This window comes from Manis pentadactyla, chromosome X (genome assembly GCF_030020395.1).
Source record: "Manis pentadactyla isolate mManPen7 chromosome X, mManPen7.hap1, whole genome shotgun sequence".
NCBI lineage: Eukaryota > Metazoa > Chordata > Mammalia > Pholidota > Manidae > Manis > Manis pentadactyla.
The window spans coordinates 96,663,117-96,691,083 of NC_080038.1; the positions used below are offsets into that span (position 1 = coordinate 96,663,117).

A 27,967-nucleotide genomic window follows, 5' to 3' on the forward strand; every position below is an offset into this window, starting at 1 on the left:
GAATTCTCAAGGTAGGAATATGGCAAGCCAATGGCACATAACAGTTTTTTGGAACAGTGAGATAGGGCGCTTCAAGAAGGCTGCATGATTAATCGAGATAGCAAGAAACCTTCATGCTTTCCAGTAATTTTATTTTATCAAAACACCCTCCCCTCCCATTTTTATGACACCGTTTTATTCTTGCCAAATTCTGCCTTCCGCCCCCCAACCCCCGCACGAAGCTCTAAATGCCTACCCAAAGAGCTGTTGGACCCCATGTGAGGCTATTTACATCCCTCCCTTCCCAAAACTGTTTCCATCCCAAATTCAGTCTGTCTTAATAGTCGGGAAATTTACTCACTGGGGAACAATACTAGACACAGTAATTCCTTGGTCTTTGCTCAGAAGGTACTATCCCAGGGAATCTAAGAAAGGCATTCCTAGCTGTACAGAGGGGTCTTTGTGTATTCAACAGAGCACCAAGGCTCCAGGGCCTGTAAGCCTGGGATTTCCTCAGAGGAAGTGAATGAAATGGGGGCTTGTGGAGGAGAGGAGTAGAACCAAGAAGTTTATTGGTGAGCTCAGGATTCTTCATCCATGACATCTAGAATGTTGCTCAGAAGAATTTTGAAAGTGGGACGTTCATCTGCTTTCTAAAACCAAAGAAAAAGTAGTGTTAGAGTGGGCTAGAATCCAGAATTAAAGGGAACTGTAATGAGTAAACAGCAAATGTTTATTAAGTAGAGAGTATATGCACAGTAGCATAGACACTCTCCATAAAGTCCTTGTGCAATTATCTTTAGTAATTTGGTTATTAATGTGATGAGAACCAGTTTGCAAATCAAACTGACAAACATATTGATTAAAACTGAGGACAAATTCATTACATAATTGTACACCAGTGCATTCTTATTTTGGATCCTCAAGTAACAAATGGCTACCAAACAAGTTTAAGTGATTGACAGAACTGACATCCTATAAGCTGTGATAATTTTTAGTTTTTCAAACACTCTTTTTATCATCCCATAGCCAAAGTTAACAAGTGAATTAACATTTCAAGGCCATGGGCTACATTACTGGGCAGGGATCCTGATCACCTGGGACCTTTTATTACCACTGTCTGACCTCCAGACCAAGGCCTGTTGTTACAGCCATGGTCCATAAGTCCCTGAGTTATTTAGTAATTCTGGGTATATTCATGCAAGAAAGGTCTCAATCAATTAGAACCAAAATGTCATCAATTTTTTGTTCCTTTGAACCAGTGGTTCTCAAACCTAGCTGAGTATCACAATGTCCTGGGAAGTTTCAAAGGTATTTCTGGGTTATATTTTAGGTATATCTAATCAGAATCTCTGGAAATAAGGCCCAGTCATCTGTAGTTTCAAGAATTCCCCAGGGATTCTTATGTGTAACCACTTTCTCAACCTAGAACTTTAAATAGGCTGGGAGACAGTGTGTGTCTCAAACAGTTAACTAGCAGAATGAGGATGTCCTAGTTGGGAGGGTGCATAGCTAGTCACCCTTAATCCTGCATGGCACAGGAGCGAGAAGGGAAAAGGCTGCAAGGGGTTCTCCCTTTCTCCTTGTTGAAGGGAAAGGAGCCATGCTCTGATCCAGATACCCACTTTTCACCCCACCAAGAGGGCTCTAGATTCACATATGTCCTTGTTGGAAACTGACTGTCTTTCCCAGTTTCTAGTGGGGCAGAATGAAGAGTTGAAAATTTACTTCCCACTAGATATGTAGGTTGCCAAGTTAAGATTGCCAAGGATTTACTGAAGAGTGGAGAAGGTACCTTTGGAAGAACCCGAGGTGAGAGCAGCAAAGCATTTTAGTAATGATGGGATAGGCTCCCTATTTTCAAGGTAGCACATCTACCCACATACCCCATAACATGCCACATTTTTTTTTAAGTGCTATTTTAGTTGCCTTTCAGGCCTAATGGTTTTTTAAAAAAACCAGAAAAGGTTAGCAGTAAAGTAGCAGAAAGGGCCAATGACTCCCAAAGGAATGCACACAAATTTTGATGACCTCTCTTGTCTTTTTTAATGTCTGTACATTTGTCTGAGTACCTGCAGCTGCCTGCTTATGCTAGGTGACCTACAACACCCTGTCTCCCTAAAGCTGAGTTGGTATTGGGGTCTGCTAATGATACTAGCTAGAGAATTGGAGTGGGCTGGGAAAGCCTCTGGCCATCAAAGAATTGGGTGCAGGCTGGGGTCCGAGAAGATGTGCAACTCTCAGTCTGTGCCCAGCTGCCATTTAGCCGGGGAGAGTGGGGACTGGGTGCCTGGCCAGCTAAATGGGGAAGAAGGTCCAGGGAAATAATTTAAGAGGTCCAAATAAAACACTCACCTCATGCCAGCAGCTGTACATGATGGTATATACCCTCTCTGAAGCTAGATGAGGCCTGTAGAGACGTAGGCCTTGGGCAATGTGTTCAGCAGTTTCACTGTTAGTAAATCTCTCATATGGCATCTTCCCTAGAGAGTAAATTTCCCACATCAAAACCCCTGGAAAATGAAAAAAAAAACATATTAAGTTGATTTGCCATCTTTTCGGGTAGTAGGGATCCTAGGGTTCCTAGATCAACCTAAAGGATTAAATTCAGCTGTTTCACCACTCTCTATTTTTTTGCATTTTGTCCAGACCTCTGCTGTAGTACTGACCACCCTGGAGAGAAATTGAGGCTGCAGTGGACTTTTAGCTCCTCTAGGAGAGAGACAGCATCTTATTTGTCTTTGTAGTTACAGGGTCTGGCAGAGTCCCTTGGTACATGATCAGTATTCAGAAGCTGTGGAGTATACTGAAGGAGTTGTTTGTTCCCCTCAATATATTGTGAGTTCTAAGAAAGCAGGGATCATGTCTAGTTTACTGTTTTTATCCCCAGAAACCCCTGTGTGCCTGATATAATAATCACTCCCTAAGGATTAGATGAATGAAAGCAAGAACAAGTAACAGTCTCTCTGTGTAGGTTGCAAAGTGTCAGTTTCCTTGTTGCATTCCTTTCCTTTGAGCTGTATGATTTGTATAATCTTATCCACTCACCAAAAGCCCAAATGTCAGATTTGCTGCTGAACTTGCTATACATAAGGACTTCTGGTGGAGACCACCGGACTGGAAATTTGGAGCCTACTGAGCTTGTGTATTCATCATCCAGGACATACCTGCAAAGGATTCAGGACGTGTTACTGTTCGGATTTGGAGAACTTGATATTTGGTTATATTTTCTTGACACAGTCACAGGAGTTGCACAAATATAGCTACAGTCCAACCAATGTCTTTGCAAATGTTACTTTTAACATATTCCTGGTTTTGTGTCTGATTTGGTTTTCCTGATTGACAATATAGCTACAGCAAGGATGAAGTGAAATAAGATCTAATAGGTATTCCCTTCCTCTTGTCTATCCCACTTCCCTTTCTCTTTTCTTCTCCTTCCCTTCCTTTTCTGCAGTTGCCAGTAGGAATTAGGCTGATGATGAAAGAAGCAGGGATGGAGTAAAGTCAACAGGAGTGACAGATCAACATAAGACAAGGGAAAATTAGCTAAAAAAAGAAGGAGGGAGGAAGGAGAGAAGAGGGTTTAGCAAAAGGGTAAAAGAAGTGACTAAAACAATTCAGAGAAAGAAAAGGAATAGAAAGATGGTGGAAAAGACTAGAATAAGAAAAAAGGTAGAAGATTAAAATAATAATGCCTGCTTATGATTGTACTGTGCTATTTTAACTTTTAGAGAGAAAAATGAAAAAGGCACACTCACCTGGACAGGCCAAAGTCAGATACTTTTACAACTCCTTGATCATTCACCAAACAGTTTCGAGCTGCCTGTAGTACAACAGTTACCAGTGAGACTCCATCCTTGGCACACAGGTTAAAGGCACAAAGCTTCTGCTCAGTAGGGGAATGAAGCCAGGGAAGTCTCATCTCCTTCAACTATGACACCTTCCCACCTAACAGCAGTTAATTGATGCCACTGAGAAAATCTGATGCATTTCCACCACATGTAAGGGAACCTGCCATGTAGTCATAAGTAAAGCACTGAGGGTGTGCTGAATGATTTCATTCACGTTGGCAATGCCATGACACCCCTTCCTGCACTAAAATGCTGAGAGAATTAAGGGAGAACAGAAGGCAAGTTTGTCTTGTTTTCTGCCATTGGAACTAAGCTAATTTGAGCCTCAGCCTGGCTGAAATAAACGAGCACAAACTCTGATGCCTCCAGAGGCCTGGAAAGGCAAAGTGATAGAGTGAAGTAGGGTGGGTGGAAATTGCAGCAAAATGGAGAGTATGCAGCTGGCTGGGCTAAAGGACGCAGCTGCTTCTCAGCTCCAGCTCACTGTTACCATGGCCTGTGAGAATGTGAGAATGTGGGCCTGGTGTTACAAGATGGTCTAGATTTTCAAGAGAAGCTGGAAATAGTTTTTTAATGTGAAAGGTTTCTTTGTGTTTGCTAATGTATACTATAAAACAAAAACGTACCTGCAAGCCTGCAGTTTGTGACTCTGATATAACCAAATGATGGCTCTGTATCAGGAGCAGCCCCATTGAAAAGCAGGGTTGCCCTTTTTGCCATGAAAGACGCCACCATTTCCTTTTCATGGTAGGGGGCTGGAAGTGAGTGACTGCTCTAGCTCCCACCATGTGTGGTGGTGAGATCCTTGACTGGCTGACCACTGGAGCAGAGGCTCATCTGACTTTTAGTGTTTTCTAGATAAAACTGAAAGGATGGCTCCAGCAACTCTCCTCATCCATGTAGGATATGCCTTCCTCTGCTACTTCCACCCCCTTAGCCCTTTGTCCCAGGCCAACCCTTCTGAGGTCCTACCAGGTCTCGGTGAAGGAACTGCTTTGACTCTAGGTATTCCATGGCTTCGCAGACATCCTTGCACATCTCCAGCAGCTGCTGAGTCTGGAAGCGGTGGCGCATCTCTCTCAGGTAGTTCAAGAGGCAGCCATTGGCCATATACTCAGTGATGATGAAGATGGGGCGCTGTTTGGTGCAGACACCATACAACTGCACCAGCTTCTCATGGGAAAGATTCCTACAAGAGGCAACAAACCAGTACTCCCTTTCTTGCTCTGCCTACTAATCAGAAAGGGACTGGGGAGAGAAGGGGTTGGCCTGGGAGTAGAGCATCAGATAAGAGACCATAATAGCAAGTTGACTTTCCTCCTTCCTACCCTAAACCCCAGAAGTGTCTAATATGTAAGGGTGAGCAAGGATTTGGAACCCATCAATAGAACAGGAAACAAACCCGGAGCTGAATGCACACTAAGGTTAAATCAGAAACAATCTTCCTTTTGAAAGTCTCATTTCCACATTTCCCTGCAAATGCTACTGAGATGATATACACCCGTGATCAACACTATTTTCAACCAGCATCTAATACAAGGAAAGGTTTACCTTAGCAGTTAGGACTCCCACCAAACAAAGGTTCACCTCAGGCCCTGGTCACAAATCTTTCTCATTATAAGTCACCTTAAACCACAATGGGGACTGTCCTGAAAGTTCCTAGACGCCAGCAACTGGACTGAGAGTTGAGTTTGGGCTGTAACTCACATCATGACTTTGGCTTCTTCAATGAACTCATCCTCGGACATGGAGCCTTCTTTGATCATCTTTATGGCCACATCATACTGGCCTCTCCATTTCCCATACTTCACCACCCCAAATTGTCCAGTCCCCAGCTCCTTCAAGAAGGTCAGGTCCTTTGGATCAATTTCCCATGATCCTATAATAACAAAGCTTTGATGTGATTCTTTGGGAGTTAGGTATGCATAATTCCTACAGCAAGTTAAGAATCCCTAGTTGGGGTAGATATAGGCAAGCAGTAAAGGGGAAATTTTCAGCAGTACTAATCCATCCTTGCTCAGGTAAATCTCAGGGCCAGGGGATTACTGGTTAAAGGAATCTGGGAATTTTAGGTGCAAGTTAGCCATAAAGGAAGAAGGCAAACTAAACAACCTCTTAAAATACCTTTATGATGGCTTTTTTAAACCACAATTTAAAAAACTTTATGAATCTATGGTTTTGCAATCCCAGTGGGAGCCATGAGAAGGGGGGAAATTACTAAATAACTTTTGTTTGGCTCTGTCTTAACCTTCCTTGAGGCAGCTGGTGGAGAACATTGTGCTGCAAGGTCTAACTGGGTCTGCCAAAGGTAGTCTGTGCAACCGGCCGGTCCACCCTACCCTAGAGAAATAAGCAGTTACCGTAGCCCAGGCCTGCAGTAGAAGGCGCATTCTTGTTTTGTTGAGACACTGGATATTTGAGCCTGGATATGAGTCCTAAAACATACAGAGGGTCATGCTGCTGGTGCAGCATAGGGGGTTGGATGCCTCACATACCCTCACTTGAAGCTTTAACGCATCAGGTGTTAATCTTTCTAGTGCATTTTGAATCCCAGAAGATCTCTCTGGACCTAAATTTTGCTGGAAGTTTCTCCTCTCACAAAATAATTTTAGGGACAAAAAAAGAAAATACTCGTTTAAATACACTCCCCAACTATATCTATCCCCACCACCCAGCCCAGGTTAAGCTCACATCCTACTTTTGCGTTTGATACTGAAAAGTGTAACGGACCCCATAAAATGATGGCCTTGACACTTCCTTGCCTGGAAATGGCAGACAGCAGCAAGCCTTCCCAATGAAGCCTATCTCATTTGTTTATGCCCTCACCAATCTCCCAGTTTTTAGAAGGTCTATATTACTTAGAAACTGTCTTCTGATGTTTTCCAGCTTGTATGTTCTTTGAAGGCAAGGACCTCAAGTAATACCTTTCCTCAGTCCTCCTCTACTACTGAGGAAATTGCTGAGTATACACTAGAAACTCAGTGAATACTTGCTGTTTGGTTAATCACCAGTCTCTTCTATGTCTTTCCTTAGTATGAGTATCAGTCACCAAATAAGAAGTCAGTCTCTACTGGGTGTAAGGTCTGCCACCTCTTGATCTGTACCTGGCATTACAGGGGTTTACTTTCACAGCTAATATGTACTGCCTATGAGGCTTACTCTTCCTCTCACCACCTTGTCCTCGACTGCTTCTCCTAGTGCTTGTCACACCCTTCTCTGGAGTCCCAGTACTCACCTGCAGAGTTATGCTGGTGGTAGTTAATGAGCTCAGGGATGGTGCTGAAAAGGTGCTTCTCAGCCAAGTAATACTGGTTCTGAGGTGTGGAACACACAACATAATGGCGTATCACCCCTTGAGGGTCCCTGAAGAAGTGGATGCTGAGTCAGCAACTTGGGAACAAGGGTCAGCAGGACCCCAGAAGTGAAATGGGATGAGTTTTGAGTTTAAGGGACAGAGGAAGCAAGAGGGGCACATCTTAAGGAGCTGTTGGGTGGGCACCCTTGTCCTTTGTCCCCAGGTTCAGGGAGCAATAGCACTCACCCTGTAGATTTAGCATACACGGACACAGTATATTTTCCAGCTTTGCTGGAGTCTCTGACAATGAAACCTCCTTCTTTCCCCTGAAACAACAAAAATGAAGCTGACTTTACCGAGGAAGTGGCACTCAAACCTGCATCCCACCTGCTGAAGCCCTGATTTCACTGCCAAGTTCCATGTTTGAGCTGCAGCCTAATTGCTTTTGATACTGAAAAGCGTAATTGCGACCCCCCACCCAATGAAATGATAGCCTTGACACTGCCTTGCCTGGAGGTGGCAGAAAGTGGCAAGCCCTCCACTCAGGATTCCCACTTGTTAGGCAAGTTGAATGCCATTTGCCTGTGGTCACACACTTACCTCTTGCTTTAGCAGTTGCTCAGCTTGACTCCGAGTCATGTGTTTGGAATACCACCTGTAAAGCAAGAGTGCTTGAGTGTTAGTGGCTCTAGGCCATGGCGTTAGCAGCTCAGAGATTAGAGTGCTCTCCAGGGCTCATCCATGCAGTGATGATTCAGTCAGTACACTCAACTTCTATTTATTGAGTGCATAGCATATGCCTAGCACACTGCATTCCTCTCCCAAAGCCCAGTGGGTGCTGAAGATGGATAGAAATGGAGAGTAGAGGGCAAAGACAGGTAGCAGAGGGTTGCAGGGAAGGGCTCAGGGACAGGGCACTCAATTCACTTCCTTGATTAGGGAAATAGGACAATTGCAGAAGCCTGGCATTTTCACCCTTTCAAATGTTTCCTATCAGGTTGTCAATTCGTTTTCTTTGAGTGTGGTTCTTCTAGATTAGGGAGGCGTGGTGGTGACCTCTCCAGCTCTCATAAGCAGAGGCTGTTTGGGGTGAGGGTGAAACATAAGCAGTAGCTTAGGATGTGGCATCATTTGACCCACTTGGCACTGATTTTAATAAATAATATTGAAATCAGAAGTTTGCTGAAAGTATAAAAAGATATACAATATTTGGTTCCTCTGGGAAGACTGTGTGTGAAGAACATAAGCATACTCACTCATACATTTCTATGGAATCTTCTGCTTCAGTGACATAGTTACTAGGGATGTAACCTTCCTGCCTGTAGAGGAAACAATGTGGTAATTCAGCAACCCCCACCCTGGGGAGGAGACAGATTCATATATTCCTGGGCTCAGAACCAATCTCAAATGGAGGTGTATATACCATGCCTCCTACTTCCCCAAAACAGGATCATGTCACTGCTGCATGGATAGGCCAGTTAAGTGTGTAGCTTCTGCACATGTGGCATTGATTGTATGTACATGAGACGTGGGCCGGACCCTACAGGCTCAGAGAGGTGGCCACATGTAGAGCTGCACTCTGGAAAGCACTTGAGGGAGAGCGTATTCGCTTTGGTGTGGGAATAACAAGCTCTTATCCAGATACCAATTAGGGGGATTATGCTGCCACGTTTTGCGCATGTGTGGAGTCAGGGGCACAAAGTTCAGGGAGGGCTGGTGTGAACTAACCCATTTTTATCCCTCGCTCGCCACCAGGGTAAATTGCTCTCCTCCAGGATAAAATATTCATCGCCTTTCCGCAGCTGTAGGTCATTTGCATTCATTGGCATGTAGTCATAAAGGGCTACGACCTTTTTCAGCTCACTTGTGGAGACCGGTGTTGCTGTTGGTTCAGGGGGCAGTGGTTTTTTCAAGATCTGTGTAGATAGGAGAAAAAAGTGGGACGTTTGGCTCAATATCAAGCACTCTCCTCCCCCCAACTCTCTGGCTTACTGAGGACACTATTCTAACCCAAATCAGGCATAATAAAAGGTTTATTCAGCATTCATTAAACAACCATTTTTAAGCTACTGTGCGGGGGCTCTCAGCCTGGAGTGAGCATCAGAATCATCTAGGGAGGAGTTAAGAAGCCTGACACCTAGGCAGTTTCATAGACCAATTATGTCAAAATCTCGGGTTGGGACCCAGGCATCAGTGTTTTTCAAGCTTGCCAGACAAAAACCATGTACAGTCATGATCATGAAAACTTCTTGGCACCAAACTAGCACATGGATCTACTAAGTGGCTTTGAATTGTGTTTTCCTTGTTTGTAAAATGAGCATCATAATTCCTGCCCTGCTTGCTTACTATATATGAGAAAAGGGCTTTCTAGACCTCAGAAAGTAACCAAAGAATCAAGTTTTATAGAAATATATTAGCGGTGGAATCAAGATATTGGGTATGTGGGTGTTTGCTGTTAAATTCTTTCAGCTTTCTGTTTTAAGATACTTTTCATTTTTAAAAAATCAGTGTTTGTTTTGTTTTAAACAGGCGATTGTATTAATGGTCACCAAGAGCTTCCAAATAGCCTCCTTTCTTTTCCCTGAGGAGGAAGCCCTAATTAGGACACAACCCCTGTCTCAGTAAGAATACCAATTAACACTGCCAAGTCCCAGAGCAGTTCTAAGACTCTGCTGTGTTTTCAGGGTGCACCTGTAAATTTCTATGTAAGCAGTAGCAGCGGCCAGTTTCCCTACATACCTGGTCCTCCTCAGGTGTGGGAGGAAGAGGCTTTTTTGTCTTTCGGTGAGAACTCCCAGGTTTTAAGCCTGTAAAGGAAGAAACCAGTGATGATACAGAATGCATTTAGGAAAGAGGCCCAGGGACGGGTTTGTCAGGGACTTTGTTCTTGCATATAGTGCTTTTAGGCAAGTTAGCAAAAGTCTGGATGGATACAGCCCCATGCGAGCTCACACAGCCAGGAGAACACCAGCTGTATTTTGGCCTCCACTAATCCCCTCTTTCAGGCCCATTTGTGCAGTGGCCAAAAGGTACAAACCTTTTGATAGACCCTTGAAAGAGTGATGGATAGAGTCAAAGAAGGGAGAAATTATATTGATCAAATCTCTTACTTCCATTCCTGTTCTCCAAAATTTGGCAGCCCATAGCATTTTTGGCTGTTTGAGAGCAACAGAGATACTGCCCATCAATCCAGAAGCAAGGGTGATATTTCTGTACCAGATCACTGTTGTAGCGGATTACTGTAAGAGAAGAGAAGAGAGAGCATTCACATCTGACAGTGGGGAGAATCCGGCATTTGCATGTTTTCCTCTTTGAGCTTTGTCGTAACCTTCAAACAACTGCCACCCTGAAGGAAAGCAGGCGACAGGATCAGTTGGATCACATGTCTGGCTCCACAGAGTTCCTGTGCACTTCTCTTCAGTGGTCTGACATGATGACTATCTCTTGACTAATGTGATAAGAATATCTGATGTCTCCAGAGCCCATGAACAAAAATACGTTATCTATGTTTTCCCAGTAGCCATTCTAGTCTTCCTGTAAGGCAGGTGTTGGTTATGGTGTTCTTTACTAGATATGGGAAACAGTACTCTCAAGTCAAACTCTCCCTCCAGCTCTCAATATACCGATGACCCAGCTCCCTAAGTGGTCCTTTAGAGACATTTGCCTTAGAAATTCTGCATCAGGCTTTCTGTGTTCATAGACTAGTCAACGAGCGGAGCTCAGGGACAAATGAAAATGATTCTACCTCTAGAATAAACATGGTTAGTCATCCTAGGGCCACCAAGGCAGGTTAAAATCCTTGTGGGAAATGAACATAGCAGCTCCATTATTTCCCTCACAGGATTGTGAGGCTCCCAGAAGAGCTCCCAGAAGCCAAAATACTTTGCAAAGAATAGAGTGGTTTGCAGATATGAGAATTTCGTATTACTGATTTTAATGCTGTGGCAAACTCAAGAAGATCAACATGAAGTCAGTTAAACATCCCATCCTGGGATCATGTTATCAGATAACAGAGAAGCAAAGACAATTGAAGTAATTGACAATAGCTAGCATTGGGTCAAGTATTTAGGCTGGTCTTAGAATATGCACATCTGAGGACATACACATTTCAGCATTTAGTGCTAAAAAGAAGCCCTGCATAACTTTTTTAAAAAGAGACAAACGAAAACAAAACCTTCCTCTGTAGAAACCAACTGAAGTACTTAAGAGCTTGCTAGTCATCCTCTACTCACTCAACGCTTTGGGGAAACCTAGAAGCTTCTGGTGCCCAGGTACATTTCAAAGGCAAATGAACATAAGGCTGTCTTTTTTTAAATAGTGCCATCTCGATGCTTTTCTAAACATGGATTTGAAGACTTCTCACCATTCACCCCTGCCACCCACACCCCTCACTTTTTCAGCACCCCCCTCTACCATTGTACAAGTGCAGGGTGGTGGGAACTGTTCAGATGGGGTGCAGGCTCTAAGAAGCTGCATATTCTATAGGAATTTTAAAACAATAATAAAACCAACCAGAACTCTGTCTGACATTTATTAATATTACCAGGCACTGGCAGTTCTGAACAATGTTCAGATACTCCTCCTGGCCAGGACTGATTGCTCCTTCCGCTTTCACCCTCTGCCCCTTCCCTGCCATGCCATTACCCTTCACCCAGAGATTGAAGATCCTTGGGTACAGGCTTGGTCACCAGTAGACATGCCAAAAATTCTTAATCAGCACCCTGCTGCTCTCATAAACTAAGCTGTGCTAATATGCTAATGAGGGAAAATAAGGCTTCCTGCCCTCCCCACCTCCAGTACACTCATTAAGAACCCACTCAACATTCCCAAATAATGTCTGCTGCTTAAGAGGGCCCCTAAAGGTGATACCCCTTCTTTTGTTGGCTAATCTAGAGCTGGTATTTCCAGTTACTTAGGAGAGAATTACAAAAGCCAAGTGTCTGTTAGAGACTGAAGGTTTGTGTCCCTCCCCTCCCCACCACATTCCTATGATGAAGCCCTCTGCAATGTAATGGTATTAGGAGATGGGCCTTAGGGAGGTAATTAGGTCATGAGAGTGGAACCCTCATGATGGGACTAGTGCCATTATGAGAGACTCAGAAGAGATTCTTTCTTTCTCTCTGCCATGTGAGAGCACAGTGGGAAAGTGGTGGGCCTGCAAACCAGGCAGAGGGTTCTCACCAGGAACCGAATTGACCAGCACCTTGATCTTGGGCTCCCCAGTTTCCATAACTGAAAAATCAGTATTTGTTGTTTAAGCCACCTGGTCTATGGTATTTTGTTATGACAGCCCAAGCTAACTAAGACAGTGTCCAAGTGGGAAGGCTAGGAGAGATTGCTTAGTTCACCAATGCATATGGCCACACCTCTCTGAAAAGTCCTAATAGCTGGTACACATTCCCCAAGTACTAGATGCACTGGTCTCTTATATCCATATTTATTAGGATGATATCTAAAATTCTGTTTCAGGCATGAATGAATGATTCCTCCCCATATTGGTCTTTGGAGTTTCACCAGTGCCACTCTTTCATTCATTTTGGTGAGGTCAGGTCATTTGCTTAGTTTTGAAGTTGCAATTAGGAGAGGCACCACTGAGTTTGACCTAAGATTCTACAGTGAATGTAGACAAACATCTGTGGGGCTGTAACACTGAAGTTGCCCCTGCCATGTTCAAGGAAATGGAAGGAGAGAACCCATGGCTTAAATCCTCTGGGATACAATCTTTGCATAGATAAGTGCCACTGAAAAAAGATGGCAGCTCGGTATGAGGTTTGCGAGGTCCTACTTTTTAAACTGAGTTTCTACTTACATATAATAAAGTACACAATCTAAGGTGTACAGCTAGTCTCATTTGTGTACAACCATTTAACCACCACTCAGATCAAGCACCGCAGAAGACTCCCTCATGCACCTTCACAGCCAATACCCCTGCAGAGGTAGCCAGTTTTCTGATGAGGTACCCTTCTCATGTTCGTGATTTTTCAATTGGTACATTTTACCCCCGAGTGCGATAACTCACCACTACAATGGGGTTTTATGCCTCCTAGAGTAGCTCACTATTGGTATCACCAGCAACTGCGACTGTTCTGGGATTGTTAGGACTTGCACCTAAATCTCACAGCAACTGTGGTATTTGTTGCAAGGTGCCTACTTATTGGCTCATGTTGTCAGTCCAGACAGGTTCAACAAGACATACAACCAGGTCTGGAAGAACTGGAAAAACAATGATCAAGCACAACGGAAGAGACGGAAAAATTGCACCTTGCCCACACTACCTACTCACACTCATGATCCAACTGAAGCGGTGGTATTTTCTATTTGTTTGTTTTGGCTTTATATTACTGTTGTAATTTTATTTCCTTAACAAACTTTAAAACATTGTATAATTAACATAGTAAGCTTAACATCTAGTTTAATAAACCAAGTTTACAAGCTGGATATATTCTTATCCTTGTTCATTACTGATACCACTATTTGAATAGAGTGGGCACTCAATATTTGTATTTGAAGTGTAAATGGATTACTAACTTCTACATGCCACATTTTTTTCTCTTTTGTTTCTCCCTCAGCTATGCCCCACCTTCCCCTATTCCCAAACTGATTCCTAGCTGTCGCTCAGTGTTGGAGACCAAGTTGGTGGTAGTGATTTACTCCTGCAGAAGAATCAATTAATACAACTATTTATTGGCCCCTTTCTATGTGCCAGGCACTGTGGTGAGAACCAGGAAGTACAAATATATATGCCCTCTGTTCATTTTGTACCCCTAGGGTTAAAGCAAGCCTCTTACTTCAAAACATGCCAAGAACTGGACTATGTGGTACAAGATATCACCTAGTTGTAATCTTAACATGGCTTTACTCGAGAATATTTTCCAGCTAACTGCAGGTGCAGTTTCTGGGTTTGAGAGCCAAGCAGCATAAGACTATGGAATGAGTTGAGGCTCTGGAGCCATACAGACCTAGGCTGCACTGTTCACTACCTGTGTGCTCCTGAGCAGGTTACTGAACCTCTTTGAGCCTCAGTTCCATCATCTGTAAATAGGGGAATAATACTTCATAAGCTTATTGTGTGGTTTAAATGAGCTAGTACATTAAAGCACTTGGCACAGAGCCCGGTACATAGTAAGTGCTCACTAAGTTTAGTTATTACTATTCTTTTTAGCCCCAGTTGTGCACGTGAAATGAGATAATGAATACAAGGTATCTAGCTCAATGGCTGGCACACAGCAAGAATTCAATAAATGACTCCTCTCTTTCTTTCTTCTGTCATTCTGCTTGAAAGATTTGGTGATTTTTATTTCTACCAATCAGCCTTGCATTCAAGGAAGTGAACAAAGCTGGTATAGCCACCACTGAATAATCTAAATGTTTATTAAGACAAAGGGCTGTCATGCAATAACCCAACCATGCTATTATCAGTCTGCCATCCTTCCTGTTTCTCTAGGCAGCCTTTCCTGATGTCAACTCAACCAGTTAATCTCTCAGTCACTTGACATGTGGCTATATATACACACAAATATGTGTGCATGCATCCTGTTCTGCAAGCATTTATAGTCAAGTTTATCTGAGAACCCTGTATAGTCTATATGACATGCTGAAACTGTGTTCAAGTTTAGGTCCTCACAAAGCAAGGGACATGAAATAGTTCCTTGGAAAACATTTATTCACAATGAAGAGGTGTACGGTGCTTTTTTGCACAGTGCTTTACAGTATCCTACATGCCTTCACATACATTACCTCATGTGATCCTTAGGACAACCCTGGAGGTACGTATAGCAGGCATCATTATTCCTACTTCAGGAGAAACTGAGCCACAAAGAAACTGGTTGGCTTGTGTGCCAGAGGTCACTCACTGCGTTAGTGGTAGAACAGGGCTTGGAACCAGGTTTCAAGCACTCCATGATCCTCTATTTAATTGTTTGGAACTGGATATTTCATATTTAGGATTTAAAATACTGCAATAACCATTGTATGCCACATCACACCAGTCTTGTAATTGGTGTAACAAATGGGACGTTTTAATACAGAGGGAAATAAAGGCGCCTACAGTTACAACATTGCACTAGAGAGTGGTGAAACGGGATTGAAACTCTTAGTCTAGCATGTGATCTTTTATTCATATTCCAAAATATTAAATTCAGTTGAATCACTAATAATAGGAAAAAATACAATATTTTGTCCTTCCTTCTTTCCTTCTTCTTTCCTCCTTCCCTCTTCCCTCTCTTCCCTCCCTACTCCTCCTTCCTTCCCTTTCCCCTCTTCTTTCTCTCACCTCCCTCCTTCCACCCATTCTCCTTTTCCTCTCTCCCTTTCTCCTTTCTCTTTTTCTCTTTCCTCTCTCCTTCTTTTTCTGTTCTCTCTCTCTCTCTCTCCCTCCTTCCCTCTCTCTTTCCTTTCTTTGAAAACTGGTTGATTTTCCAAATAATTCTCACCATTTTTGAGCTGGTGAATCCAACGCTTCCTCAGTTCTTCAGTTGGGGAGAAGACGTAAAGAGGCCCTTCATCATATACAACCTGGGGCAATGGACACACAGACTTCAGCAGTTAAGATTCAGAATAAAGAAGAAATACTTTGAAGGAACTACTCTTGAGCTACAGCTTTGTTTTTTTGAAGGCAGGGTCTTCCTTTTTGAAGCCAGCAGTGGCGTGGGGCTGCGGTCGTGTAAACTATCTGAAGAAATCCTGAACAATTCATAATCCAGGGATGTAGGACTTAGAAGCTCTTCACTTTTTGAATATTCTTTGGTCCTCTTAATTTGTGTTTCAATTTGTGTGAAAATGTAGTTCATAATGTTTCCCTCAGCCCTTGGTGGAGAGAGGATTTATGTTTACCCAATAAAGGATATTTTGTGACCTTATTAAACCTTAAGTTTGTATTAAGAGAGTTGAAGGATGATTTATATAACTCAAGTCTTGATTAGCAGATATGGTTTATCCCCTTGGATAATATGGAGCAGAATTTTAACTCATGGCTAATTTTTCTCCCACTGCCAATATTAGCCAAAATAAATCCAGTATAGAACCACAGACTTTCAAAAAGAGTAAAGTATATATATTAAGCATTATCATCAAATCAAACAGCATTTTTTGATCATGTCCCATGTACAAGGCATCGTGCCAGGTATTACACAGGTGCATGAGACATAAGATGTGGTTCCAACCCTCACAGACTTACCAGAAATCACATCGTGGATTCTAAAGTCAGATGTACAGTAATTTTGAATTCTCTGCTGTATACCATTACCCACTAGCTGAACCCAACAACATCATCTTGTTGAAAGACAGCAGTAAAAACTGTGTAAAACACTCCTCCTCTACAGATCTGTAAACTTTGATGTGGTCAGGGACATAACAAGATCCTTGCACATTTTTCTTTTTGATTGTTAGTCTTGCTGTGTTCATAAATCCATGACAGAAAGCCCCCTCCCCTGAGACTTTCCACTTCCTTTTCTGGCTTTCACTGTTGCAGAGGCTGCTATATTCATGACATTTGGCCTACAGGGTTCTCAGGACATAAGCAAGCCAAAATAAAAATGGAGTCTGAAGCTCTTGCTCTCCTTCATGGCTTACAATGCATCTACCAAACAGATGTCTATGTAGCTCTTCAGTTATAACAGACTAGAATAGAATTTAGGTTTATGTGTAAGTCTAATAAGCCTTCCCCATACCAAACTTCCTAATACTACCCCTTCCCTCCCCTTTTCTGTCTTTTCAACCCACATGACCACTGTTGGACAGATAGGCAGAACCAGAAGGAAGTGAAATGCTCACTCAACAAACAGAACATCTTTCTCAATGCAGTTCCCATAGACAAGACACACCACAATAGAATTAGTGCCATTATGGATTCTCTTTGAGGTATACAGACTAAACGACACTAGGTTAGGAAAATAGAAAAGCAAACACTCTTAGTCCATGCCAGCCTCATTTCTTGGCCCAGCTTCATCTACTTCAACTTCTGTTCACTGGGACCTAGTATCCTTCCCTGTGCCCTGAACACCATCCCTACTAATTACATTGCAGGGCCATCTGGGAGCTGGTGAGAAAAAGTACCTCACCTGGAAGGGATAAGGGAACCTTTCAATGATTGAAATCTGCTCCATTTCACTGGACTCTTCACCCCTTCTCTGCAATGAAAGAAGAGGAAAACATGGTTGTTAGTTGATTTATTCCCTTTTCTGTATTTCCTTAGGTACTAGGAGTCCTTTGCAGAGGCTCCAGAAGGCTCTTTTGCAGCAGTGCTAATTCTTAGTGGTTTCTTCCTGTAACCCAGAAGGGACACATATCCATAGGATCCAGCACATAAAAAATCTCAGACATTTCAACTCATTGAGGAAACTGAGGTTTCTCAATACATGGTGCTGGGACAAACATTTAACCACTAATACTAGAGGTGGGTGTGGGGGTTAAGTAGCTATCTCACACCATGCATCAAAACAAATTCTGGATAGATTCAAGAGCTTAATACAAAAAAAAATGAAACTACAGAATGAGAAAAAAACTTAAGTTGACTATTTGTAAAATCTTGTGGGAAGCAAGGCCTTTCTAATATAATGATAAAGGTTAGGACCACTAAGAAAAAGACAAACTAATTTGATGACAGACTTTAAAACCTGGTATGGTAAATAACACTATAAACAAAATTCAAAGATAAATGAAAAACCAGCAAAAATTTTTTCAACATGTTACTAAAGGATTAATATTCTTAATACATGCTGATCCCTTAAAAAGTACTAGGAATAAGGCAAACATTTCAATAGAAAAGTGGGCAAAAAAATTAACAAGCAGTTCACAAATGGAGAAATATAACTGAGCTATAGACATAATCATTTAACCTTATGAATAACAAAAATAATTGCAAAATAAGTCAGCAATGCAATGTCATTTTTCTTGGCTGTCAACAAATGTCAAACAAGTAACAAAAATCAACAAACATCAAATTGACAACAAATTCAAAATATCTGGTACTAGAAAGGATGTAGAGAAATAGGTACTCTCATACACAGCTTGTAGGAGTATATGAAATTCAAATTCTACTTCTAAAAAATAAAAGAATAAGAAGATAAAAAAATGTATGTATGCCATAAAAAGAAGAACAAAATTTTACTTCTAGGAAGTTATTATAAGGAAAAGTTATTATAAGGAAGTTATTATAAGGAAAAGATTGTTCCTGTGAACATGGTTTATAGTATCAAGCAATTGGAAATAAATGTAGAGTAATAGGAGATGGACTAAACAAATTAAAATATATCAGTGATAGAGAATACTATGCAGTAATTAAAACTATGTTATCTATTATCATGGGGGAAGTTTTCATATATTGTTAAATTCAAAAGTGGGTTACAAAGCAAGGTGTGTAACATGATTCTATGTTTTAAATATATAGCATAAATATTACTGTAAGTATATATGTTAATGGAGAAAAACATCTGTAAGTCCATACACCAACATGTTATTAGTTACTTTAGGTGGATAATGGGATTATGCATGATTCTATCTTCTTTTCTGTGCTCTTTAAATATTTTCTAGAGTTTCTATAATAAATATACATTACTCTTATGGTCAGAAAAATAATAATAAATTATATTTTAAAAAACCGACTCAGAGGTCAATAGATGTTTTGCCCTGGAGAGGCTCTGGGAAATGAGAAAGAGTGAGCTATTAAAGAATCTCATATGACTCAGGACCCTCGGATTCTGGCTTTCAGACTCACTCAAGCCTGTATGTCTGATTCTGATAACTTAGTACAATCATCTCTGATCAATCTGAAAACTTGTTATAGTACCATCTTAAAATTGACGTTAACAAGTTTTCCAGGTTAAGTGACTTGTTCTGTACCTGGGGGAAAGATGCTGAGACTAGAGATAACCAATACATGGCAGAGTGAAGAATTTTATAAGCAAGCTTTACTGTGTTTCACATTGCACAGCATCAACAGTTTGCAGAAAATTGAAGTGTTCCAAGTTTCCTTACTGCCCCACCCCTTCTCTGACAATGGTCTGGTCTTACCGGAATCTGTCTTTCAGGGGGAGGATTTTTTTCAGGAACCACTGTTTCAACGCAGGTGATCTTCTCAACATCTATTGAACCCTTCTTACTGCCTCTTCTCTGAGAAAGAGAATGACGAAGAAAATGGAGAAAGATTAAGAATGATTAAGCAACAGAATGATTAGATTTTGTTATCTAATCATTCCAAATACTGAGGTTGACACTCACACTCTACATCAGGACCTGTAATTTAAAAAAAAAAAAACAACTTCCATATCTATTGATCTAACCTTTTCTGACTACCAGAAGGAGGACAAATACTACGGAAGAGTTGATGACTGTGTGCCTTTACAGTAAAAAATAAGGAAGCAGTTTCTAAGTCTTGGATTTCATTTTCAGCAATCATTTAATGAATGCTCACCAACCGCAAGATTCTGTGGCAAGGTTACCCCCATGGCTTCTTAGCACCTTTGAATTTTTGCCCCAGCATGGCTGTCACTAGTTCTAAGCTAGGAAACACTTTGAGTGTGAAATGTACTTAGGTCCCTTACCCCTCCCTTCTCCAAACAAAAAGGATCTATCTACCTCTTCCTCAAGGAAGATCTAAGGCCAAGTCCTTGTTAGTCAGGTTTCATAGCAGAAAAACTTACCCCACGTTCAAAGTCATACTCGTAGTAGGAAAGTTTTTGCACAGTCAAGAGAAAGAGGCGTTTCTTGAAGTTTAAAGGGGATGTTTTCTTTTTCTGCTGGGATCGCTTCAGAAAGATGCTCTCCAGTATCACTGCAGCCATAGCTTCTTCTTTCTGGAGCTCACTGTGTGCTGTTGATATTGAAAGTTCTTGAGGACCCAGCACATTAAACCTCATCCCTCCTGGTTCCCCCTCAGCCTGGCCACCTAGTTTCAAATGGAACAGAAACGTGCAAAGCTAACGAAGGGCCTTCTTCCTACCTTGACGTCCTCCTTCCACACTCCCCATCTCTGTCAGTTTTCAGGTATAATGGATGCACATTGAATTGGGGGATTGGTTCTACACTGTGAGTTCACATAAACTGGATTCTTGTGTAAGGCAATGGAATGCTCTGGATGTCAAGTGACATGTACCTGTGTGCTTGGTAATGTCTACAGGCACCTTGATACTAACCATCATTTCATGATAAGTGCAGAATCTATGAATTTTAGAAGACTGTGCAGCTGTTGACCTTGGTATCCCCAGAAGGGAAAATGCAGGTGCCAGAACTCCACTGAGGCAGACATTGGACTTTCAGTTCCCAGTTTCCTAGACAGTGAATGTAATTTTTCAAACATTGTCCCACTGGGGTCTGTAACCAAGGGGTCTAACAAGGATATAGAGGCTGCACCTGCAGTTATGGCCATATACTAACTGCCACCCAACCGATTTTGCCCATCAACCACTGGCTGAGCTACAAAGGACAGAAGCTGTGTTCTAAAACGGCAAAACAATTTTTTGGGAGGGAGGGAGTTGTTTTGTTTTTTGGCTTTTCTCCTTTTTGCTTAGATTAGTTTTTTGGACAGCATCATGCAAAAGTGATGCAACTGTTTTAGTCTTGTGGATGCCATTTCTGGTCGTTTATGAAAAGTTACTTGTTTAGCCTGTCCACACCTACAGTACTCCAGAAAGATTCAGTTTAGGTAACTGAAATACAGAAAGGTAAAGAGAGTTACAAACAGTCACCATTGGTTTTTTTTTATTCACACAAAACACACTTCCTTTCAGTTATTCACTTAAAGTTTATCCATGATCTTACATTACTAATTCCAAACCATCATCAGAAAGATAAAGTGAAAATATAATAGTCAATTAATGATACCAATATATATATATATATAAAATACAGTCACAAAAATGGAGCCCAAAGTAAATACTGAATAAATCACCAGTCACCCCTCAAGTTTTGTAAAAGGTGGGCTCTTTCCTAAGGTGGTAGGATTTTTTTTAACAAAACTCTTTATGCTTTGGATGGCACTAGGGAAGCAGAATAAATAAAATCAGCAGTTTTATCCTGCTTGTCAAACACAGATTATTGCTCACACCATGAAAGCAAGTGAGTGGTTTTTATCCAGGCCTGAAGCTATCCACACCGCTCGCTATTTTACTCTTTCCAGTGATGTAGAGGGTTGTATTTTCATACAGGGGAGTCAAAAATAGATTAAAGGAATGCTAGGGATGTTCAGGCATTCCCAGTGATCATTTTGCCACTTATCTACCCTGTGGATGCCACTGTCTTCTGGTGGTGGGTTAGCTCAATCATCTGTAAATGATCTTTTGAGAAAAAACTGGCCAAAGGAGCAGATCTTTCCCCACATCCTGCCACACAGCTCTCTTCCATGATGCCCTGGCTTAAATGGTCTCTCCCAGGAGTAACCAACCAGTAAGAGTTCACAACCAACTAGAGTCCTTTCTAACATTCAGATTTAGCTCAAACCCCAAAGAGATTTCTTTTACCATTAAGATTACTCATACCCAGAAGTAGTAGTAACCAAGTAATACACTCCATTCTCAGGAATTGCCAACTCACCGAGAACCCTGTAATTATATCACATCGATTCCCATGGTGAATTCCACTTAAGTACCTCTTCACAGTCAAAGACTCAGATTATAGAAGACAAAATAAAACCTTGAAAAAAATGGAGTAGCATGACCACTGAATTGGATCAGACGCATACCGGCGGACCATGTCCAGCTGTAAAGCACCCTCATTATTTTACCTTTAGCTGTGTTGCAAGCTCTTGGTGGAAGTACCCCCTGCTCAGACCCAGAATCTGCTCCAGTCTTGGCCTCTGCTCTTTTTTCCCAAAAAGCAGGTCCCTCTGCTCTCTATCTTTTTTAGAACAAATCCAGTTTGTACAAGAGGAAGCCTTTCTGTCTTTCAAGCGTCCGTGTTGGCATAGGGTTTAGTATTGGTCTAAGTAGGAGGAAGTAAGTAAGCCTTTCACTAGCCATCGCGCCTCTGAGCAAGGGTTGAAATGCCCTTTATCTTGAGATCATTGAGCTGGAGGATTACCAGGATTTCCATGGCCTGATTGTCTCTTCTTTGACTGCTTTCCCTATCCCTTGTGATCCAGTCCAGACACACACAGCCTGAAAATGTGGAAGATCTTCCCTAGTTACCATTGGTCCGTCCACCAACAATGTGAAAGGAAAGGCATCCGTCTTTATGTCTGCCTGAAGGTTTGTGTGTAATGGACACTTGTCAGTAGAGGGTAGTTGCAGCTTCTTTGGGTATTTATTGTGAAGGTCCTAATTTTTTTCTAACAATTTCAGCAACATACAGAGTCAATTCAACCACAAAAGATGCACCGTGAGGGCTGACCCTACACCTCAGGGGATAGGGGTGGGGGTAGAAACGGAAGTGACATGAAAGTCACCCCTACCCCACCCCAACACACATATACACACACACACACACACACACACTGTTGTTCATATAGAGAAAAAAGAGGACAGGAAAAAGTAGTTGACACAGAGTTCTTCATTTAAAATATAGAATTCCAGCATCATAATGTTCTCTTCATTAAAGAACAAATGCAAAGATTTACATGTGGCCCCTTATGGCTGCCTCCCATCTCCCTTTGGAGCAGCAGAATTCAGAATCAGGATGCTTGTTAGTAAGAGTTCAGCCATCTTATAAACTGCATTGTGCCAAGGAATTAATAAGATATATAGCACTTGCAGACTCAGTAAACTAAGCCACTTTGGGTTCCTATCTTTGCTAATGCTAAGATAAAGCATGATTAGGGAGCACACCATAGCAACATTCAGAAAACTACACTGCCTGTCTCTGATGGGGGAGAGTTCAGGAGATGCTAGTTAGAAAGAACTGGACAGTCATAGTTCAAATAACTACTTAGCCAGAATATCCAAGAAGCAGCATTTTTATTTCTTCTTTAAAGCATTACTAAATTACCCAGCAAAATTCTGCCTACTCCCTTTTCTACCCAGGGGAAAAGAAAGGAGCTCCTGTTTCTCTCATTTTATTCCTCAGAACAAACAGATGAGGAAAGCAAGACTCATGGAGATACTATGATTTGCCTAACCTCACCCCATCTGTGATCCCACAGCCCTTGCTGTGTCTGGGGTACCTACCTCATTGCTGCCCAGAGAGAGCTCTTTTTTTTTTTCTGGCCTTCAGTGAGGTGATGCCCTCCACCTCAGTACCCTGTCATTCCCTTGGCTATCATCAAAGAGAAGTCAGGGAAGACATCTCTGCCCCTTGCAGGAACATTTGGCAAAAGAGGAAATGGTGGGAAGTAGAGAGGATAAGAGAGAAGTCAGGATCCTGTAGCACTTTCCTCTGCAATATTCCTCCAGGCTGGAAAGGATGATTTGTCCCTGTTACCTGTCAACTGTACTTTTTCCCACACGAGGACTCTTCTCAGTCCCACCAGGTTTTCTCACATTATCCTTTTGGATCTTCCTCAAGGACATCCTCACTGCTGGATTCCTAAAATTACTTGCTGTCTCCTTGTCAGGATTTGTCATTGTTCATGGGATAAAAGTACAGGGTTTAGGTGAAACATCCGCTCTTTGTCCATAAGGTTGTAATTGCCTACTGTCCATATAAAAATTTAATTGAAAACACTTTCTTTTATATTAGAAAATATTACAATAGACAAAGTACAGAGAATAAAATTACACTCATGTACCCACCACTTAGCTCTATAGAATTCCAACAGAGCTATAACTGCTTCTGGTGTTTTGTTAGAAATAGATTACTCTCCATAGAGTCAAAACCTCCTTGTATACTCCACAGTCTCCTCCCTCCTCAGAGGTTACCAATATTTTGAGTTTGGTGTTTATCTTTCCTAGGTATGTTTTTATATCATTACTACATATGTAAGTATCCATTAAAGATGTTGAGTATTGGTGTGCATGTTATACATTTTTATATAAAGTGGTATATATTCTTCAGCAACTTACTTTTTCCTCAACATAATGCTTCATGATTTATTTATCTTGGTAGCTCTAGTTCATACATTTCAATTCATTTTTATGTGCATAAAAAAGTATTCTGCATTATGAATACATCACACTTAACCCATTGCCCATGGATGTTCAGGTCACTAGTTTTCGACTGACAATAACGCTTGTATATGTGACCGTAGTTCCCACTCTGATGAATTTGCAATACTCCAGTGGGCACACCTGGAACTGGCATTTCTGTTGGACTATGCACTTGGTGTTCTCCCTTGTCCCCCTTTCAGTCCTAGCTTGCTGATGCTTTACCATGAAATCTGGTAGAATTAATAACTGCCTCTAATTAGAGCAGAGGATATAGGATGGGCTAAATTTGGCCTACCAAAATATCTTTTCTCAGTCCCAAGAAGCATTTCTCAGGTTCTGATGGAGATTTTCATTGAGAATTCCCTGGCCTTGGGAACAGAAAAGAAGTCTTTAAAATATCATAACATAATCACAGGAGCAAAGACACCTAATTACTCTTGTTAGGTTCCATGACACTGTATTCAGGCCTCAATGAAACCTAATTATTTGGTGATAAGCTTTAAGGTCAGCACTGCAGGTGATCAAATTTGTGTGAAGACTTCCAGCCAAAATCAGCTTACTGGCTGCATCTTAATCAGGAAATGTTCATCTGCTATATTCATTTCCAAGAGGTCCCAGGGCTTTGGTTCTTCTTCAGCATTTCATGTTGTTAACATTTTACATTTTTCTTCTGTGTTTCTGGAAGCTTCTGGGTCTCTGTGATTTGTCATTTCTTCTGCCCTGTCCTTGAGACAATAGATTCTGGCCAAGTGATGATGAAAGAGAGCCAGATAGCCAATCTGAAGTTTACACTCAGCATCAGGTTGGTGGTAATACTTTCAGCATTGTCCCTTTGCCCTGAGGGTGACTGCTGGGGTTTCCAATTTTCCCTCTGGACTTGTGTGCCCCTTTGGTCTTCTTTTTTCAGTTTAGTTTTTGTTTTCCCTGGTTTTAAGTATTTTATCAATTTTTCCTTTGATATCAAAATCATCCATCCATCCATCTAACACACCTTTTCCCAAAAAAAATCTGAAGTTCTTGTTTAACATTATTCCTGATTATTTTCCCATGATATTAGGATCTCCATATAAGCATCATTTCCCAAGTCAAAAGTATGTGCATTTTGCATTTTGAAAGACAGTGACAAAATCGTTTCCAGAAACACTGTACCAATTTCCACTCCAAAGAGCAGTTTGAGAGCCTGCTTTCCCCATACCTTTATCTCTTTTCTGCTCCACTTCTAATCAGTTTTTTACTGCAGACTAATCTGTTTTTTCATTGAGCCAGTGATCTTGAACTCCAGTATATTCCAACATCCAACTTGTCTAAAATTTAACTTTTTTGACTCCCTAGAATTTCCTTCTTTTGGGGATCAGCTAATAGAAAATAGTTCATTTTTGTTTCCAGGAGAAAAGGCAGTGAGATGAACTTCTTCTTGGGGTTCAGATAACCAACATTAACCCCAAGGGCATCTGGTGATGGCTCTCAGAGAGTGAGAAAAAAAGCCTGGGATTAAGACTTTTGTGTTTCCCATGCATGCTCTCCAAATACCCTCAGTCAGTGCACATGAACCTCCATAGAAACTGAAAGTCACACGTGGCCCATTTGTTTCAGGGTCCTCAAAGGGATTCTCTCTCCCCCTCCCCTGATGGCTTCATTTGCATAATCAAGTAGCTTTGGAGTGAATTAGGTCAAGGTCTGGTTTCTAGCTCTTATGGAGCACTGTCTCTGAAAATTCTAGGTTTCCCTTGTTCCCAGGAGTTGCTAGTCAGATTTGGGCATGGCATCCTTGGGCAAAAAACAGCAGGTAGGATGACTCTTTAGAGAATACCCAAACTGGGTTTCAAAAGCCATGTCTTCCCCTTACACCTAAGTCACTTCCTGGTATGCGTCTAGTCCACTGAAAGGAAACTCTGTATAGGAAATTTGCTCAAATGGAAATAGTAAATCAGAGTGATGATCATTTAAAATTGCACCTCTACCCTAGAAGTGGATGGAAAATTGCACTAGTTCTCACCACAAGGAGTTCAGACAAATGCATTACTAGCCATAAGCAACAGGCATTTGGACTTTAACACAAGCAGGTAATTTAAATAGTCTGAATATAAAAGAGGTCAGAATGGAGCAGACAGGGCTAGCCCTAAGGGATACTGTTTCGATAGAATGCTTTAGGTTCCAGGAGTATTTGCATTTTGGGGCTTATTTAGAGGATGGCATTGTTTTATCAAATAACTGAGGCTCCAGAGTGGCTGCAGCACCTTTGGTTCAGGGGCTTGGCATGCAAAATGAGGGAAGGAGGAGAACTAGCACACAACCAACAGCACAGACGGCAGCCCCTGACCTTTATAAACTCCTGCCTCTAGGCTTTGCTGCTTCCCTGCATCTGGAAACGCACTGCATGGGGTAGAGACTTGGAGCTTGGAGAGCTGGGTGGCCAGGAAATTGGGCCCAGATTCAATTTGGAGGACCAGCATCTCACCCAAGGATGTCTTGATCAGGGCCAGCCATCTCTTTTATTCTAAGTGTCACACAATTTGCTCTAGGCAGGCCCTCTGGGGACACACTGGCAGGTCTCAGGCAGAATAAACATAATAGCGAACACTGAGATACTAGTACTTACTATCATCAGGCCTTGTTTTAACTGCTTTATGTGTGTGAACACATTGCTCACAACAGTCCTGTGGGAAAGGTACATGGCAAGTGGGAGAAAGCGAAGGAGCAGGGGCAGAAAGGGGCAAGAAAAATTCAATGCAATCCACCAATTATTTATTAAGCACTCTCTGTTCCAGGGCATGTAGCAATGAACAAAATAAAGGAGGGTATACAGGTCAAGAAAGGAGGAGAAAGAGGTGGAGGGGAATGGAGAGGAGGAGAGAGGAAAGGAGAGGAGAAATGCTGAAGACAGGAGAAAAGAAAGCTGTGCACATGGCAGGCAACGGTAATAGGAAAAACCTTCCCCAAGATCTCAGGGGTTGGCCACATTGTCTGGGCTGAGGCTGAGGCTGAGGCTGAGGCTGCTTTCTTCTGGCCCAATCTCTTACCCACTATTACCACGCGGTTCGCTTACACAGTCCTTCCAACAAGCCGCACTGCCTCTGGCAACACTGGCCTGGTGCCAACCAAAGCAGGTGGCCTACACCCAGGTTTGGCGGTGCCTTTCCCCAGCTCACAAAGGTCAACAACCTGTTGTGGCTTGTGAGCTTTTACCATTTTCTCAGACAATCTGCCTCTTAGAATTTCTTCTAAGGGCCTCATTGACACAAGTATGTCTTTTAGGTCTTCAAGCAATATTGTGCCGAAGGGCTTATTTCCAGCCTCCTGCCACCAGCAATATTACTTTTCTGGCAAGTTTCTCAGAGGTGCCGCTTTCTAATATTTGCTACCTGTTGAGATGGTCACTTCATGTCACTTTTCCCTCTTTTTTGTCCCCCACACAACCCTCTTCAGAAAGGACCCTCACAACCTCTTCTGATCATCAGAAGGGACTGCCAGGGCCTTGTGCTGGTGACACTCCCACCCTTGGTCAGCCTCCTCCACCAGCAGACTATTTGGCACCAGCCATGCTTTCTCTCTGGCCTTCAAGTGTCCCACGAAAGGTACTTGCTGCTGCTGCCCAGCCCCTGCCATGCCCCAGACCCACCTCAGTCCTGACTTAATGCAGGAAGCTTCCCAGATGCATTGAGATGCCAGGACTTTGAAGGTGGGACTCGATCTCAGAAGACACTGGCCCTGGAGACATATTCTTACAGTCCAGAGAGGAAGGACAGTCTGAGCAAACCCCACCCTTTCACAGCCACTCAGTTCCCTTTTTTTGTTTCCTGACTTAAACCAATGTCTTTTTTTTTCTTCTT

General features: G+C 42.1%; 1 protein-coding gene across 1 annotated transcript; it reads right to left on the bottom strand.

Moving 5' to 3' along the window:
- Window positions 1-79: 79 nt before the first annotated feature.
- BTK (Bruton tyrosine kinase) lies at window positions 80-27,894 on the bottom strand. Its single transcript, XM_036932789.2, has 19 exons — window positions 27,757-27,894; window positions 19,764-19,933; window positions 19,135-19,233; window positions 17,184-17,252; window positions 15,558-15,639; window positions 10,236-10,364; window positions 9,865-9,932; window positions 8,854-9,041; window positions 8,382-8,444; window positions 7,726-7,780; window positions 7,372-7,451; window positions 7,066-7,193; window positions 6,191-6,265; window positions 5,538-5,709; window positions 4,803-5,019; window positions 3,738-3,802; window positions 3,028-3,146; window positions 2,335-2,492; window positions 80-632 (listed from the first exon to the last, which is right to left on the bottom strand). The coding sequence occupies exons 2-19, from the start codon at window positions 19,902-19,904 to the stop codon at window positions 561-563; spliced, it is 1,980 nt and encodes a 659-aa protein (XP_036788684.1). The 5' UTR covers window positions 19,905-19,933; window positions 27,757-27,894; the 3' UTR covers window positions 80-560.
- Between the last annotated feature and the right edge of the window lie 73 nt (window positions 27,895-27,967).

Bases quoted from the DNA above. Each gene is read 5' to 3' on its own strand.
- BTK (XM_036932789.2), bottom strand. From the start codon at position 19,904: ATGGCTGCAGTGATACTGGAGAGCATCTTTCTGAAGCGATCCCAGCAG. The intron at 9,933-10,235 runs GTAAGAGATTTG...CTTCCTTTACAG, and splicing joins TTTGGAGAACAGGAATGGAA to GCTTAAAACCTGGGAGTTCT. The intron at 2,493-3,027 runs GTGAGTGGATAA...TTCATTTTCCAG, and splicing joins ATCTGACATTTGGGCTTTTG to GGGTTTTGATGTGGGAAATT.